Source organism: Prenolepis imparis, unplaced genomic scaffold (assembly GCF_030444845.1).
Source record: "Prenolepis imparis isolate NDT839.2.m4 unplaced genomic scaffold, iyPreImpa1.0 SCAF_4, whole genome shotgun sequence".
NCBI lineage: Eukaryota > Metazoa > Arthropoda > Insecta > Hymenoptera > Formicidae > Prenolepis > Prenolepis imparis.
Window position 1 is genome coordinate 3,683,641 of NW_028141162.1, and position 19,770 is coordinate 3,703,410.

At 32.1% G+C, this 19,770-nt stretch overlaps 1 protein-coding gene across 3 annotated transcripts; it reads left to right on the top strand.

Annotated features, from left to right (window-relative positions):
• Positions 1-4,659: 4,659 nt before the first annotated feature.
• Positions 4,660-14,214, top strand: LOC145935160 (uncharacterized). Of its 3 annotated transcripts, XM_083036271.1 has the most exons (13): positions 4,671-4,741; positions 5,372-5,844; positions 6,808-6,961; positions 7,058-7,670; positions 7,799-7,925; positions 8,021-8,212; positions 8,302-8,480; positions 8,598-8,683; positions 8,957-9,176; positions 9,288-9,590; positions 9,705-9,887; positions 10,274-13,316; positions 13,796-14,214. In XM_083036271.1, the coding sequence occupies exons 2-13, from the start codon at positions 5,786-5,788 to the stop codon at positions 13,911-13,913; spliced, it is 5,277 nt and encodes a 1,758-aa protein (XP_082892397.1). In that variant the 5' UTR covers positions 4,671-4,741; positions 5,372-5,785; the 3' UTR covers positions 13,914-14,214. The 3 variants fall into 3 exon arrangements, with proteins under 3 accessions (XP_082892396.1, XP_082892397.1, XP_082892395.1); XM_083036270.1 differs by lacking the exon at positions 5,372-5,844 and having other exon boundaries at positions 4,660-4,741; positions 6,808-7,670; XM_083036269.1 differs by lacking the exon at positions 4,671-4,741 and having other exon boundaries at positions 5,250-5,844; positions 6,808-7,670.
• Positions 14,215-19,770: the final 5,556 nt, after the last annotated feature.

Below are 19,770 nucleotides of genomic sequence, written 5' to 3' on the forward strand. Positions count from 1 at the left end.
ATCAGATTTATTCGTCATGTCCTAGCGATGTATCGCTTAAAAGATAGGAACCGATAGATATGGAAACGATTTTTCTTTTATTTTTCGAAATCTTCTATCAATTCTCTACAATTCATATATATTATTACATTATATATCGTATAACTATCATGAAAAAGATTATAATTTTATATCTATTATATCTGTAATTAATGAATTATATGATTCACTAATTCTTTTGAAACTTTATATAAATCAATTATATATATATAATCTTTTATATATATATATATATATATATATATATAATTTAAAAAGTAATAAACCATTTAATACACTAATTTTTAATTTGCTCTAGATTGTATTGCTTCCATCAATTCTTATGTTTTTCTGGAACAACTTGTATCCAGTTCTACCCAGCATCATCACCTCCGGCAAATCAAACGAGTGCAAACGAGCCGAGAACCCGGACCCTCGACGACCGATAGTCCCGCTGACCCACTTCCGTCTTGTTTCTCGTCTTGCCGAGAGAACCTACCACCTACTCTTTATTTATCCCCCACTCTACAAGATACAATCCTATACTCTGTTCTTCCGGCGAATGCGTCGCGAGTGATTTCCGCTGAGTAAACCTTTACAAACGGCTGTAGCTCAACATCATAAAAACGGTACAACGAAAAATAAATCTAATCATAGAATGATGCCATAAAATGGCATAGAAGAGCGCATAAATCATCGAGTAACAAGAGAAAGTTTCGACAAGCCAAACCATAGACTAGTTGTTTATTACGTGGTTGAGATAATAATTGGTAACTGACTCGACAGTAGCAATTTTGCTAATTGCGCGTAAACAGTCCTATCATTAAATAACCTAAATAAAATTTCATAGAGTTTGTGCGCTAATCTATTTATCAGAAATAGAATATGCGTAATAAAAAGAGAGAGAGAGAGAGAAAAAGAGAGGTTGAAAAATAAATTCCATCTGCAAAGAACATGAAGTTTCGTCAGATCAGAAATATTCAATCTCTTTGACGTATTTTTTTGACTAAAAAAAAAACGATGCTACGCCACTGCGGAAATGCCAGTACAAATTTAACCCTATCGAGGATGTATAGCGTACGTATACAGTTAATACTCATTGTCACGAAAACACGGACACCGAGAGCGCGAACGAATACGATTGGCTGACTCGCAGTCCGGATTCGCCTTCGGCTGACCCCGTTGTTGACTGACCCACTGACGAGATACTGATAGCGCAAGACGGTCGGTCAACGTGGAGTCGATTCGCTTTGACATTTAATTGCACCACGTCACGGACGAAAGAAAGGCGCTTCACATCACGAATGATAACGGTATTTCGGTTTAAATCTTTTCAGATTTCAAATGCGTCGAACGAACTTGCCAAAGAACGATCGACATCCGAATCAACGCAGCTAAACACGTTGCACTCTGACGGAAATTTGCAATACAAATTCCATTAATAGCAATTTTGACGCAACAAGTCGGGCACGGTGGAATATTCAACGAGCGCAACCCGAGTATCAATCAAATTATTACGCCAAAATTATTACTTGTTTCGCGTGACGGTCGTATAGGAGCAGTTTATCGATAGAATGGCCTGTGTTCTTGCTACGAGATATTTTGTATCGCACGTTCTAATTACACGTAAAAGTAGAAATAGAGATTTTAAAATATATATATATATATATATATATATATATATATATATATATATACTTTACGTACGTAGACTGCCATTTTTTAAGCAGAAAAATAAATACTTGTCGATGCGCCCCGATCCATATTTGATATCGTGAACCCCGCGCATCCTCCGGTGCCGCAAAGCCCAGAAACACATCGTATCTCCTTCTTCCCGTAGAATCGAAGCCGCTGACCGACTCGATTTTAGACGGATCTCTTGAACGCGCACGTGCATGTGCAGCAGCCGCGTTGCGAAAGAATTATGCGGGGCACAAGGTCCGGTCGGCCGCTCGCCGTTCCAATTTTTACCAATCGAAGGTTACGTATCGCAGTTGAGTTTCTGTCATACGCACATTGCAATGCACACTCTCCTTTCTGCTCTTTCTCACTGTCCCTCTCTCCTTCTCTTTCTCTCCCCATGACTCTTTCGCCCTCTTTCATTCGCCCTCTTTCACACGGAATTCATGATTATGAGTCATAGCCTCATAAAAATTAAAATCGGAGATGAGGAATGAGATTTCAATACACAAATTTTCTATCTCGCGGATTCGTGATAAAAGAAAAAATAGTAAGTTGTATGTATACAACTTACATTCATACTGTCTTGAAACTTTTGAAGAGAACCAAAGATAGATTGATGTATCTTTTAATGTCTATTTATATTTAATTCGATATTTTAAAGGCAATCATTCCTGATAACTGTAATGACAAGTTTCGCAAATCACCCGGAATCGATTCGCGAATTGTCTTAATCGCTTTCATCCCCTCCTGCAAACGAGGTGGTAGACGACAGCGACGACGACCAAGACGATGATTTTGACGACGGTGAAGACGCTGACGGCAAACGAGTGGTACAACGCGGAGGAAGAAGAAGAAAAGAGAGACGAGTGTGTTCGGCGAAGCCTACCGACCGGCTATTTGGAACACGGCCGATCAGTTCCTTCGGCGCCGTGGACGCGAACACGCTAAACATCGCCGATTTTATAAACCTGTGCCTCTCTGTCCTAGACCAGGTAAAAGAGACCAAGTTGAAGAGTCCCGCGAGAAATCACGACGACGCGCCATTTTTTCGAATCGGTACGAGCCCAAAAGACCAGAGTCTCGAACTTTGTGAACCTTGCGCAAAAAAAGGCGAAATCAAACACGAAGAATGTTTCGCGATATGATTCGGAGTAGTTTATGATAAGTTGTGAAGAGTCGATCGGTCTTTATTGTGTTAAAATAATTTGCCGCCATTTTAGTAAGTTTTCAGTGTCTGACGGTGTAGAGAGAATAAAAAAAATTGTTCGCGAGAGTATATAGTTTACATTTCAAAATTGTTAAATGTAAATAAATTATACATATGTGTGTATATATAACAAAATTTTTAAATATATATAAAAAAGATGTGTAAAGAAAAAATAATTATGCAGCTGCAAAAGCAGTTTCATTCATTATTATACATATAACCCTCGAAAATTTTTTTAATTAAAAATTAATACACAGAAAATCATAGCTGTGTTTCTCTAACAATGAGTATATAGAATTTTCTGTGAAAATATATAGCACGATTAATTTTATAGACATTATTTACGCGGTAATTTTCTTTGTATTTGACAATCTATGTTCCTTTATAAAATTTACTTTTACAAATCAGACAAGGAAGTTGCAAGGAGTTTCGACTTTTTCCGACAAGAAAACTTGCCATATATGTATATATTTTACTATTAGTATAATTAACCCAGATTTTCCCGGATTTATGGTGAACGGCACGCGGGTCAGTGGCACGCACTGCGCATTATAACAGATTGCTGACATGCCTTCGATTGCGAAGAAGTGGCAAAAAATTGCACAATGTTAGCCAACTATAATTAATATCTGTCACTTATAATTAATTTTAATAGCCAAAGTTAGCTATTTCAACATTATCGACAAAATTAAACTGTTATAAAAAAACTTTAGAATTAATTTAATATAAATAATCCTTACGATTTTCTAATTTTGATCGTTATGTCAATTGCAATGTCATGTCTTTATCAACTGAATCATCGGAATTAATTCACGATTCTAGAAAATAAAATTATAATTATAATAATGCAAAGCTTTTAATAAAATGCGGTAAAAGAAAATTATTTGTTAAATATTACTAAAAAAATTGCATAAGCCGTGATTTAATAAAGATTTAATAAAGAAGACAATGTAAAATTATATATATATATATATATATATATATGTTTGTAGTCTTTTCATTCAGGAAAAAATTTATGTATACATAACATGGCGCTCAATATCCTTATATTAATCGGCATTAAAAGAGATGGTTATGTCCGACATCGGGCAATATTGCGACGATTGCTTACAAACTGTTTATAGTTTATTTGATTTGCTGTTATTTAAACTACCCTGATCTTTGCATTTGCCAGTACATTCCTTTTCTTAAAGTAAAGATGATCTATGTAGCATTGAAGATTGAAGTGTGTGTATATAATAAATGTAGATAGTAGTTAACTCGTTATTATAGCATAATATATACATTGGAAACTTTATAAAGATTCTTAATAAATTTCTCTGTTGCGAGCAAAATTGCGATGCAGATAAAATATTAATTAAAGTATTAGAAAAATATCGTGAGAAATATGGAAAAGCACAAAAACATAAATTAAATAAATATTATACTTGGCAAATTTATATTCGCTGATCTCATAACCGAAATCGCAATTATTTTCTAAAAAAAACTTCGACATTGTATTTTTTAAATCACTATAAATATTATTCCTTCAAGTATGCAATCATAACGAGATTATTGTTCGTTTAGGGGAGATTTTCGAGACAATAACACGAGAGGATATCAGCAGCGGCACAATGTCAGAGGGTTGCACAAGTTGCAGAGGCGCGAATTATGCGGGCAACACTTTACAATTAGGCGCGACTCCCGGTGGCAATACCGGAAGCTCGTCGTCTACTTCCGGTGCGAACAGTACAATCGCAAGAAGAGTTCAAGTCCGCGCAAAAGTGCTATACGGCACGGGCAAAGCGATAGCGAGCTTGCAAGCTCAAGAGAAAGCGGCCAGACATTGATGAGGTAATTAAATAACCGTAATTAATTTTACATTAATTTTTAAATATAGTCTACGAGAGACTTCGCCATATTCATTTATTAGTTTTGTACACACACAAATGCAACAAGTTTTTATTATTTAATTTTTATATAAAAAATTATATTTTTAGACTATTATTTTAATTTATTTTAATATTTTACATTATATGTATATATAGTATAAAGTATTATAATAAATATTCAGGTGAATATATAATAAATAAATTTAGCATTTATATTATTTATATTATTAAAACTCTGTTGCAATCTGTCAAACGTCACTAGATAAATTACAGGATTGACACATACTATAAACGGTATAAATTAAGACAACGAACAACATAATAAAATTATTGCACAACAACAGGCAAATAATAATAATACGTTATTCTGTAGAAACTATTGAACTTTATGGGAATATCATTTTGATGAGAGAACTATAATTGGTATTAAAACAAACTTGTCAGATCGTCAACAGTTAAAAACCGATCAATCTAAAAAACTAATCGATTGACCGACGCGCTAATTAGCATAATTTCTTTCGATTCGCCGTATCATCAACGCGATCGTTTTATGTATCTCTGAGAAAGCGTCTACGATACCGCACAATTATAGGAAACTCTCTTCCTGCCGCAAGACGGTTCAAACAGGACGGACGCGGCCGATCTCCCCGTCACTAGATCAACGACGGACAGTCGAAATAAAGAGAGACTGCGGATAACAGTAAAAATAAAAAAAAAAAAATAAAAAAAATGATGACACCGACATCGACGAACAAAAAGCATAGCCCGGAGGCACCGGTCTTCCTCGCGGATAAGACCAGTCGGCCGATCTGATCACCGGTTAGTACCTGGTTAACCGTCCTCGAGAAGGCCGCCACCTCGATTTACGCACGCGTCCTCACGTGTTTTTTCTTTATCTTATTTTTTTTATCGTCTTTCTCCTATTTCTCGATCTTGTTCCCCGTCATTTCCACTTTGCTTTATCTCGCGTATCGCGAGAATTTTGCACTGACGAGTATATGCATCGATGGATGTTGTAAGTGCAACCTGGGACGTATCACCGCGCAAAATGCGCCTTGCAACATTGTGAGTCGTTATTGATAGATGTTACTGTTTCTTTTTTTTTTATCCTAAACATTATTGAAGCGAATTTTTTACGAATTAAACAAAATCTGAATCAAAATTTGCAAAATGTTTTTCAATAATATTTTGACAATATTTATAAATCTCTTTCATATCTTATTAAATTTTTAATTAATTAAAATATATTAGAGAAAGGACAGATATTTTTTATCCAATATCTGTTTGATCATTGGTTGAACTGAAGCGAATCATGCATCATCGTTAAATAATGAGATATAATGTATCTTTGAGATAAATTTTGTTTTATAAATATATTAATATTTTCATGATATATTTATTATCTGTGAAAAAAACTTTTGAAAAGATCTTTCTAACAGCTCAATAAGGTCAATATAATTTTTTTAGCCCATCGTGTGCCTTTGCCGTTCTACAATTTGCGATCCCGTTATATTTCTCTCGATCTTTTAACGCCTCGCAGTGCAGCTTCATTTAGTGAATATTTCGACTTATTCGTGGGTCTTTCTTTCTTTTTTTTATTTAATATCTCTCACCTTACATCGCGCACTAAGAATAAGCGACTGTTATTCTTTTACTTTATCTAATTGTAAGTGTTAATTTACTATACTCTAATTAGCTTGCGATAGAGTCAATATCACGAGTAAAATACGTAAAATAAAATCGTATGTGTTACTTTTTATTCGATTGATACCAAAATTCGTGCATGTAGAACATTATAAATCAAATCATTATCGAAATATTGCACAAAATTACTTGAATACTAAAAATGAATAATAATTGAGAATTTATCAATTAGATTATTGCATTCAAGATTTTTCGACCGAATAGATATTTATGACCAAGATTTGTTAAATTATTTAACATCAGTGAGAAATAAATATTATATTTTTCCAAACCTTCTTTGACACATATCATATTATAATAAATAATAATTTTTACTTTAATCAGCATCATCCTTTCTTCCCTCTCCTACGCATTATCATCAAAGTCGGGAGAAGAAAATAATAAAGCAGAATACTACACCAATAATCAAACGACAAATTACAAAGTGAGAATTTCCGAGCAATTACTCTTCACATCAACAAACACTCTGGATAATAAGGTAAATATTTCCGGCTACAATCTTTCAACCTCAAGTAACCAGAAAAGCGCAAATACTTTGTATCCTGTCGAAGCAACTAACTTGAAATATATACAGAAGTTGCTAAAGGAAAAGATAGAAAAGGAAGTAGCAACGGATGCGTTGCAGCAGAGGGATTCCGACGGAATCACGTACATTCGTGCAAAAGAGACGAATCAGACGGGAAATGAAATCCGACATAAATTTTTGAATGCATCGCGCATCTCTGCAAGCTTCGCAGTGGCAAAACCGGCCGAAAGAGAAAAGAAAAATGGAGACAATAAAAAGATAGAAAATATCAAGTTTGATCGAGAAGAAGAACCTTTGGTCGGACCACTGAATAATCTGGATGCCAAAAATAACAACGCAAAAAGTAGCACACCGCAGCAAATAAAATTTTTCGAAGAACAGAACGATGACGATCGAAAAACAAATAAAAATTTTAATAAAAGTGACAAACTTTTTTTGATAACGAAAGAACACTTTAAAAACTCGAATGAGAGTTTGATGCGAAGGAGCAATGTGATGGCACAGAATGTTGATCCGAAAGTTGAAAATCAAACTCTCGAAAGTCGCACTGAACAAGAAAACTGGGAAGCAGTAGAAGACGATCTGATGGAAGCTGCGAATTTTGGATTGCAAGCTATGCACAAACTTTATTATGTCCAAGAACCGAAGTTATATTCGATGGGTAAGTATTGAAAGAAAAAAAAATTCGAAAAAATACAAAAAATATTTAGTTGTATCACATTATATAGCCATTGATTTTATATTAAAAATCCATATCTACATAATAAATTTCATGTATGAAAAATTCAGGTATTTATCTTGAGCACGATAATCCAGCGAGATACGTGGCGGCATTTAACGATCAGTCGAAGGAAGCGAGAGACCTAGCAAAATTCGGATATGCAACTCTCCAAGGTGCCACAATGTTCTTAAAAAAGTAAGTTCTTAAAAAAATAGGTGATTGTAAATTTTCATTAATATTGAATTAAGAAACTATATCTGTCTGTGCTTCTGCTCTGTTTGTCTTGTCAGGTTTCCCAACGCACCATTAGAATTACCTTTATCCCGAACTAAGTTTACTCGTAGAACTTTACTGGAACAACAATGCCCACGGAGAGACCCACCTCAATGCCCACCGGCTAGTCTAAGGTACAGAACATCTGACGGTAGCTGTAATAATTTGCAGAATCTCTGGTGGGGTTCCGCAATGTCTACGATGCAAAGGTAAACGATGCAATAATGACACGAATAATCTCAAATATCACAGAGTATTTCCCAACTATACTAGAAAAAAATCATTTTGTTATACTCAGATTTCTACCGCCGGAATATCACGATGGCATTCAAAGCATGAGAAGATCGAAAAACGGAAGACCACTTCCGAGTGCGCGAGAGATTACAAATCGAATCCATGAAAATAAAGATATACCTTTGGCATCCATCACTCACATGTTAATGCAATGGGGACAATTCGTAGATCACGATTTGACAGGTACATAATTAAAAACAGATAGAAAAAATTATGTACAAATATATGTATATCTAATGTGTAAATTTCATATTTGAAGACGTAATTGCATATAATTATATCTCTATTATATATTAATAGCGACCGGTCAAAGCAGAGGATTTAATGGCACAGTGCCGCAATGTTGTTTGCAAAGAGGTGTCGGTTTTCAACCGCCAGAGTTCATGGTAATAAATTAATCAATATACCTATACCAATATAACTTTTAGTCATATATTGATAGGATATTTATTATAAACGTTTTGAAGTCATAATTTATATTGTATTGACGTTTACGTTATATTCTTCTATGTTTGGACGCGAACGTTATCGCGCCCAATTGCAAGATTTATAAGCCATAATTTTCGCGCGTCCTACTTTATACTGAAAAAGTTGGAAACTTGATATATATCCTACGAGAAAATACTAAAAGAAAATCTATTTATAATATTTATCGATAGCATCCGGAGTGTCTACCGATAGCAGTGAATCTACGCGACAGCTTCTATGGTCCTCTGGGCGTAAGATGTCTGGAGTTTCTCAGAAGCGGACCGGCTCCTAAAGAGGATTGTAAATTCGGCCCCCGAGAACAACTCTCGCAAGTGACCAGTTACCTGGATGCCTCCACAGTTTATAGTAGTAACGCCGTGCATAGTGACAGTCTGAGGATATTTCGAAACGGTGAATAGAATTCTCTTTTGATGGTTCTAATCGAGAAGAAAATAATCTTTTTTTTATTTCACAAGAATATTTATTTCTAAAAAAAAAAAAAATCCTCTTAAATTTTTTTAGGCTTGCTACAATACGGAAGAATTCAATCGCGACGACCTTTGCTTCCAAGACGCGAATCCGATTTATGCAAACGCGGATCTTTGTCGACGACCTGCTTCCGAGCCGGCGATGGACGTCTCAGCGAACAGCCTGCTCTTACATCCCTACACATCGTCTTCCTAAGATTGCACAATAGGATAGCTACAGAACTAGCCGCCTTAAACTCCCATTGGAGCGATGAGAAACTTTTTCAAGAAACCCGAAGGATTGTCGGTGCCGTGATTCAACATATAACCTATCGAGAGTTCCTGCCGCTCGTTCTTGGTAAGATAACTTTTTGTTTGTTACAATATATTATTATGTGTGTTTATTCGATGATAACGTCGTGAATATAAAGCTAAAAGAGATCAAGCATTTTTAAACACTGTAACGTTTCAGGATCTCAGGTGATGAAAATCTTTGATCTAGAAGTTCTTAAAAAAGGTTACTACGAAGGATACGATCCGACTATAAATCCTACAGTTGCAAATTCATTTTCTACAGCGGCTTATCGATTCGGACACTCGTTGGTTCAGCAGAGCTTTGTTAGATTTGATAGCAATCACAGGCCCATATTTAATAGTAAGTCAAATTAAAATTTTTTAGCATGTACATACATATTATTTGAATTTGACAAAATAATATATAAATTTAATTGTTTAACTACAATAATTTATATTTACAATGCACCGTTAAATATAAATTTTAAATAAAGTAAACAAAGTTTGCAACGTAATTAATGGGCGTAAATATATGGGTAAGATTTGCTGCGTCATGATGCGCTTAGCGTATAATAATTAATAATAGTACACGGCGTACTAATTGTGTAATAAATGCTTACAAACATCGCGAGGAAAATTATTCTCAATATTCTATATTGTATAACTGTCACAATTATAGTTATACAAAAATAAAATTTCTTTAAAGGAATATTTAATACAAAATTAAATAAATAAATATTATCGTAGATGTCTCGATACACGACGAATTTATGAATCCATCGAATCTGGAGACGGCAGGATCCGTCGATCGTCTTCTTCTAGGACTAGTGAATCAACCGTGCCAAAGGAGGGACGAATTTATAAGCGAGGAAATAACGAATCATCTCTTCCAAACACGTGGCTTCGCATTCGGCATGGATCTGGCCTCTCTCAATATTCAACGAGGCAGAGATCACGGTCTGCCACCTTACGTGCGATGGCGCGAGCCTTGCAGTTTGTCGCCGATAAAAAGCTTCGAGGATCTCGATAGAATGATGTCGCCGGAAATCGCGAAGAAATTCAAATCACTATACTCGTCAGTGGAAGATATCGATCTCTTTTCGGCCGGACTGGCGGAAAAGTCGGTGGCCGGCGGCCTGGTCGGTCCGACCTTCGCCTGCATAATCGGCCAGCAGTTCAGCAACTTACGACGCGGCGATCGATTTTGGTACGAGAATGCTGAAAGCGAAAGCAGCTTCGCTGCCAGTCAGCTGCAGCAGATTAGACGAATTACTCTAGCCCAAGTGCTATGCAAAACGATGGGCGGCATCGAGACTATACAACCGTTTGTCTTTCTCGCGACGGATACGTTGAAAAACCAACGTCTCTCCTGCAACGATCCGATTATTGGGCAATTAAATCTCGAATTTTGGGCCGAACGACCGTCCGAATTCAGAAGCTACGTCGATCCGCAAAAGATTAAAGCGACCGACAACGGTGATTCTATTTCTAGATCGAAAGAAGAAAACGTCAATTCGAGGAGGAAAATCAGCAATCAGCAGCATTCAACGAAAGTTATACCCCAGCAGCCTTTCAGAGACAGCGTTAATCAAGAAAATAAAATCGTCATAAAAAGGCCGATTGGACGTCCGGATAACAATAATGTCACGATCGTGGTTCAGAATAATGCCGTGAACTCGCCTGTTTTCGTGAACGAGGGTATTTACAATTCGCACGTCAAAATACAGCCTGTCCCCAAACCGATTACAAATCTTAATCGACCTGTAAACAATTATCCCCTGCATTTCCGGCCGCAAGCGAAACCTATACCTACGACAATTCCTCATTCGGCAAGTAATCCGTATGTTCCCCACGCTTTCGGCGATTCTAGTAATCCAAATCCACTCGCTTACGGATACAAATCACCTGCGTTCGTGCAAGATAGCATCTTCTACGACAATTATTCTCCCACAAGCCCGAGGCCTACTCTCTATACCTATTACACGAATTTTCAGCCGAATTTTCAGCAAAAGTATACTACGCAGATTCCCGATCACGAGATCGACGGTTATTTAATCAATTACGAATCCTCGTATAATAATCACGATTCACTTCCGCACACTTACGAAAGGCCTAAACCTACGGTAAATTCTGAACATCATTACGTATTGAACGATGAGCAAAAACCAAATTATGCTAATTCAAAACCTCCGGTAAACGTGCGGCCGAATTTTCAGCCGAATTATGCATCGAATGACGAATCTTATCCTACGCGTAAGCCAAGTTACGATGGACAACTTTCGACCACACGGCCGAATTTCCGACCGAATTATGAATCAAACGACGAAGCGTATTATGGACAGAAACCATCTGTTGTAGATTATAATAAATCTAAACCTTTAGCCAACTTACGACCGGACGATGAATATAGATTACAGAAACCGGTTGATGGATTTATGCCTCCAGCAAACTTGCGACCAAATTCAAAACCGAATTATCAATTATATGACGCACAGAAGCCAGGCATTGTCGAAAATTTACAGAATATTAATTTAAGTAACAAACCGAATAAAAATTATCAGACCAATCTGAATAAACCGCAACAACAGGAACAATGGAACTCGAATAATTATCATGTGAGACCTAGCGAGAGACCATATGATTACGATGATCCCGATGCATATCATAAAAGGCCAAATGTTAAACCACCAAATTATAACATTCACCAAATAGCATCGAGTAATAGACCGAATAATGAATATAATTCTCAATTTTCGAAAAAAGATTCGCTAAATTCGAACAAGGATTTCCTGCAAGATAGACTTTATGGATTTATTACAAATTCTGGAACAAGTACTCCTTCGTATAAAAAAAATACGCCTACAAAATCGAATAATTCATCTCCTACAAATAATAATAATTATGATCGATATTCCAATACGACTTTGATTTATCAAAAAATACCATCATCCACTCAAAATAACTGGATGGATGTTTCATCCTATATAACAGAAAGTAGTACTCGACCTCTTCAAAGCGATTTTGATCCCCATAATTCTCCATTCAATCAGAAACTGACAAATTATCCGATCTATCAAAAAGACAATCAATCATCATTATCTTATTATTCAAAAGAATCGATCGATAAGCCTGCTCTCTCTACTATGCATTCATATCAATATGATAGTTCTTATAAAAATCCTACGAAATCATCTGATTTAAATGGCCAATTATCATCCAGTACTCCATATTGGTTAGAAACTTCGACGATTGGTTTCCAGATACATAAAAAAGAGGGAAACGTCAATCCAAAACCAACAAAAATACAAAGCGTAACAATCGTCACTGAAACAGTCGAAACTGTCCATCATCCTGGTCATTCCGGATACATATCTCCACATAAAGTTACCACTGAGATTCCAAGGCCATTGACACAGCAGATAAAAAACAATGTACCAATTATCAAGAAACCTGGACAATATTATTACGAAAAGAACGTGCTATATCGATATCCGGACAAAATAATTCCCGATCAAATTCCCAAAAGTAATCATTATTCGGCTGGCGAATATGAGAAAACATTTGTTCGAGAAGATCAGGAAACAACACCTGAGAATATCGCAATGAAAGCATCAATTATCGATCCTATAATAAAGTCTAAAGTCATTCGAAATAATGAAAGTAAATTGACGACGATACCTATGCTCGTAAGCACTGATTATAATAATAACGGAGGCGACATAATGAGCGATCTTCAACGTACTTTCTCGACAGATATCGAAAGTGTTGCACCGGCTGATATTTCTAATAGGTATTTTTTTAATTTTATATGCATAAACAATTCAGCAAAACTGCAATATATGTAAAATAATTGTCGTTTCAAAGCATCTTAATCGATTATCCAGCTAAGCAATTGAAGCAGATATTGTCAGGAAATATAATTTTGCAATATATTATACATGTCTATATCTTTGAAAATTTTCTGTTATAAATTTCTCTCTCTAATAAATTTTTGTAGCTGTAAAAATGTAACAAAGCAACTCAAAAAATGTATTAAAGAAAAAAGAGTTTGTGATAGAAAAATAATTAAAACAATATACGTGTATATGTAATATTTTATGTAATACAATTATTTTACATATTTTTAATTTCTACTAAATAGTTTCAAAAGATGTTGAAACAATTTTTTATATTTATTCTAGAATTTCTATTAAACTGATATTCATGTAGAGTAAACAATTTGCTAAGATAATTTTATATTTTTTAAGAAAAAATCTGATTTGTTTATAGGATGAATCATTGGGTGAAGCCTCAAGAAGATCTGAATTTATCGTCGATATCGGAAATGCCATCCGATAAATTTGCAGACGTTAAGGAATTACCTAAACCTATTAAATCGAAGGTTTAAAGTTCTACGCTTCTTAATCCGTATTTTTTATTTCCGAATGAAACCATGTTGGAAAGTTTTAGAACTCTGCTTACTTAACTTATTAATGAATATCATTTCATTCCTTAACAACTTTGAAAAAAAATGTGGAGCTATTGAATTTATACCAGAGAATTAAAGGAGTATTTATTAATATTTTAGGCTATATTTTTATTTATAGGAAGTATCTTTCAAGCATATATGTGTATAAAATATATATGTATTGTATTTTTTTATATTAAAAGAGTATTTACTCATTTAATTGTTAAGTTTCCAAAGGAATATTTTATTAACAGTATATCTTTATGTAAAATATTGTATATCATATTTTTATGCAAAATTAAAATTTCTTTATCATAATTATTTTCTTGCCAAGTAATTATTGTATATTAAATAATTATAAATTAATTAAATTTGCGTAAAAATTTTAGATAAAATTAAAATGTAAAATAATTTATTGCAAATTACCACACATATGCAATATGATAATACAAATATATAAGAAAGTATATAGAAACATATGTATATCATACGCTAACATATGTATACATACGCTTCCACTTTTCCCACCCAATCATATACGTACGCGTATACAGATATAAAATAAGAGATCAAAATCAATCATTCAAGTATACCTATAATTATGTGTCGAAAAAAATCGACTAAAATATAGTCTAGATTTTTTAGATCATTATATCGAGTTTAAAAAACATTTGCTATGTTTAGTTGTCTGAAACTAACGTATATTATTTTTGGTTACTGATGAGATATTGCATTCTATACATTATGTAACTTTTGTTTTAATTATTATTAGAAAACATTATTGGGATATCGATTAAACATCGTCAGCTCTAATATTAAGAAATTATATGTAAACCTTACCTTATAATTGTATTCTTGCAGAAATACATTTTATACTTTATTTTATACAAGTTATATATAGATATATAGACATTAGCAAAAAAGAAACAGAATAATGAATCTCAATAACAAAATGTTACTTTTATCATATCAATATTTTAAAATTAGTTACAGATTTTCAAATCGAATTATTGTGTGATTGCATTCGAAATATATCTCGATATAAATTAATCACTTGCTATTTTACTATAATTTAAAATAGCTGATATTTTAATGGACTTACGGATTAATCTCAATAAAATCTCGTCAAATTTGTGACCAAAAACAGATAATTTACCAAGAAAAAGAAATAAGATATTAAAGTATATTAAACTTTTAAAACATTGTTATTAAAAAGTATTGAGACATAACAGTTAACATTGCTATTAGCATTAAAACAATTATTTTTTGTAATCAAAAGTAAAAATAAAATATACAAAAATTCTCAAATTTAAATAATTTCCTCCAAAATTTATATTTTTATACTTTTAGTAACATTATTCATTCATAATAAATTAAAAGAAATTGCCGTCTTTAATCCTGATCCTTTTTTTATCAATATCAAAAATCATAATTGTCCAGAGAATAGAATATATTTTATAGTATAAATTTCAACTCTTTTAAAATATATGCGCCATGGAATCTATTTCATTCGCCATAAATATTGAAATCAAAAAATTCCAAAAATTATGACTAGAAATCAGAAACATCTCTTTGAATATCACATCAAATAATTTATAAATAGCTTCATACACCCTACAGAACTATTACCACTACAGAAATGTTATCAAATTTCTCACTCACCGATATATACGTGCAATAGCGAAAGTTGTAGCACACAGCACATTGATCTGAAAACAAAATATTTTCAAATTATGTACATACTACATACATGTGTGTATACATATATTACATATATATATATATATATATATATATATATATATATACACACAAAGTGTTTTGAAAGTCTGGAAACGATCTTAATAACTCATAAACAATGCAGTTTGAAAAAAATTTTGCATATACCTCATAGTTGCCCCGCTGTTGCCCGATGCCTCCCCGGGCCTCCTCCTCCTCTCTTGGTCCTTCGTAGCACTCACGACACTCCCGAAAACACGAATAATTACGGTCGCCCGACACTTTACGAGACACTCCCGATATGCAAAACTTTACACGGCACTCCCGACGCGCGATACTTTACACGGCACTCCCGACGCGACACGTGAATTGCACGCGTATTTCGCGTACATTGTACAATGAGAAAACTATAATTAAAAACACGAAGCAATGATTTGTTCGGTATTATTGCTGATAAGCTGCGCGCGAATTTGACTGCTTATAACCTGTGATAACAAACAAAATACATACATATATTAGAGCAATGTTATCTCAATATCTGCATGTAGATATAGGTATCTGATTGTCTTTATTTCAGCTTAATTAATGTTATTTTTTTTTTTTTGCTTTTAGAAGGCAGAACTGTTTTTAAAATTCATGTAGAACTATAGATTTTTTTAATCCTGATAATTACTGATAAGGAAAATGCCGTAGAACAAAGTGAGACGCTGCGTGATGTTAGTGTCTCACTTTGTCCCAAGACATTTTCGTTGCTTTAATGGCCAGAATTATTTGTTTAAAGTATTAAAAGTATAAAACTCTAGAACTATTGAAAATAAAGACAGAACTCTTAATTATTATTTATGAGTTTCTACGAAATCAGACACGAACTTCAAATACACAATAATAATAAAAATAAAATAGTAATATGTTGTAAATAATGTTATCATACTTTATCCTCGATTAATATTTTTTGACAGAAATTAATTGATTAAAACATTAATTTGCTAATTAAATTTTAAAATAATAATATGTTATGAAAATTAAAATAATAATATGCTTTAAATAATATGTTATAATACTTTAAACTAGATTAATATTTTTAACAGTTATCAGCTGATTTCTGTCAAAAAATATTAATCGAGAATAAGATATTGTAACATTATTTATAACAAATTACTATTTTATTTTTATAATATATTATTGTTTTAAAATTTAATTAGCAAATTTTCGCTTTATTAATATTTTTTGACAGAAATCAACTGATTAAAGTGTTAATTTGCTAATTAATATTTAAAATAATAATATGTTATAAAAATTGAAATAATAATATGTTTTAAGTAATATGTTATAATATTTTAAACACGATATATTTTTGACAGTTATCAGCTGATTTCTGTCAAAAAATATTAATTGAGAATAAGGTATTATAACATATTATATTTACAACATATTACTATTTTATTTTTTAACATTATTATTTTAAAATTTAATTAGCAAATTAACGCTTTAACTGATTTCTGTGAAAAAATATTAATCAAATTTAAACAAACTTTATATTATTTTTTAAAAATATGATTCTGTTTAATGTAAAATCGAAGAATATATGGCAAAAAAGAAACATAATAATGACTCTCGACAACAAAATGTGTATTACTTTATCATATCAATATTTCAAAATTAGTTACAGATTTTCAGATCAAATTATTGTGTGACTGCATTCAAGATACCTATATCTCAATATAAATTAATCACTTGCTATTTTAATATAATTAAAAATAGCTGATTTTAATGGACTTACGGATTAATCTCAATAAATTCTCGTCAAATTTGTAACCAAAAACAGATAATTTACCAAGAAAAATAAACAAGATATTAAAGTATATTGACCTTTTAAAACATTGTTATTAAAAATATTTTAGACATAACAGTTAATATTGCTATTATCATTAAAACGATTATTTTTTGTAATCAAAAGTAAAAATTAAAACATACAAAAATTCCTAAAGTTAAATAATTTCCTCTAAAATTTATGCTTTTAGTACATTATCCGTTCATAATAAATTAAAAGAAATTGCTGTCTTTAATCCTGTGATCCTTTTTTTATCAATATCAAAAGTCACAATTGTCCAGAGAATAGAATATAATATAAATTTCAACTCTTTCAAAATATATGCGCCATGGAATCTATTTCATTCGCCATAAATATTGAAATCAAAAATTCTAAAAATTCTAAAATTAAAAATCAGAAACATATCTTTCAATACCATATCAAATAATTTATAAAAAGCTGTGAAAATTATTCTATAAAAAACACATTAAATATGAGAAAAAAGCCGAAAGCAAAAAGGCCAATAACCAATAATTATTATTAATTTCAGCAAAACAACAAACAATTTAAAAAATGTATATAAAATGATTAAAAATTTTTAATTAAATAATATTAAAATATTTTTGGAAAAATTGATCATAATTTTATTAGTTTTATGATTTTTTGCTGTTTTTCTTACTTTCAATGAGAAATCTTTGTTTGAACCCAGGTTTTCAGGTCACTGCGGCAAAAGGCAATGGCCATCGTGTGATCGAAATCCGCTTTTTAGTGTCGCGAAGTTGTGACCCCGATTTCATCATTTATTCTGCGTTATCCGAATTAAATGAGATGAGCATTTAACGATGAGCATTTTGGCTAACCAAATGAAATTGTTTGATCGTATTTTGTATTCTAATCGAGATATTTGCTAATTTATTTTTGCTTATATTATCTACATTTTAGCTCTCATTGTGTAATATAATTGTGCATAAAATATTATAAATTTTATTACAAAATATACTTAAAACGTTTATACATATAAAATAATTAATATTTACACACACAGATAATACACATACACACACACAAGTGTGTATATATAATATATAATAATTATAAATATTAAATAGTTTTAAATATATATATATATATATATATATATATGTAATATTTCAATGCTGTTTAATATTTATAATTATTTATATTATTTATAGGAAAATTAAATTATTGCCCCATATATGTCATATAAATTTATATTAAAAAAGAACTTTGTTAATTACATGATTTTTTTATGAAATACCTATTTTCAAAAATTTATTTTTGTATACAATAATTATTTTTTCAATTATTTTAAACGCTATACTTAATTAATTTAATCATTTTGTATTTTATATTTATTTTAAATAAATTTGTGTATACTATATACGTCCGTTATTGTGCATCATACCGCTGCATTTAATTATTTTATATTTATTTGATTAAATATTTGTAATTTCAAGATTGTTTTATAATTTTATAATTTCTAAATTATATATGTATATGTGCATGTGTAAATTTTTTTTTTCATTATTTTATAATTTCTAATAATAAATTTAATAATAAATAATCGACTTTTGTGAAAATCTTTTATATAAAGTATATTTAAAAAAGTGTATTGCTTTCCTTTAATATATCATTATCATGCCATAGAAAGCACAATATTTATCACAAGCTGTTCATACATATATACATTCAATTTCAAATTTTTGGCGAACGAAAATAGTGTTACAGTCATAGCAATAAATTTACGAATATGCGTATGTGCATATGCGTGTGGAAAAAGAGATACGACTTACAGTTCGATGTTTTCTTCCGTTTTCCCCTTCATGTTGTTATTAAATGTAGCGGCGGAGTCGTTCCAAGAATTCGCTATGTAAACGATTTACAGCTTGATCCTTTCGATTAACTGCCATCTCCCAAAAGTACTACGTTCATCTTTCTCAGCGATAAAGAATGCCGCGACAAGAATATCAATATATAGATTTTCTGTGAAAGAAAAACGAAATATTTTTAAAAAATGCCGTTTTTCCTTCGAGTATAACAAAAGATATAAGCGCGAGGCATACAATTTCTACAAAATCTGCCAACACAAGTGCATGTGCGTGTCGGAAAAGAAATACGACTTACCGTTCGATGTTTTCTTCCATTTTCCCCTTCATGTTGTTAATATGTTGTTATGTTCATGTTGTAGCGGCGGAGTCGTTCCAAGAAATTCACTATATATGTAAAGGATTTACAGCTTGATCCTTT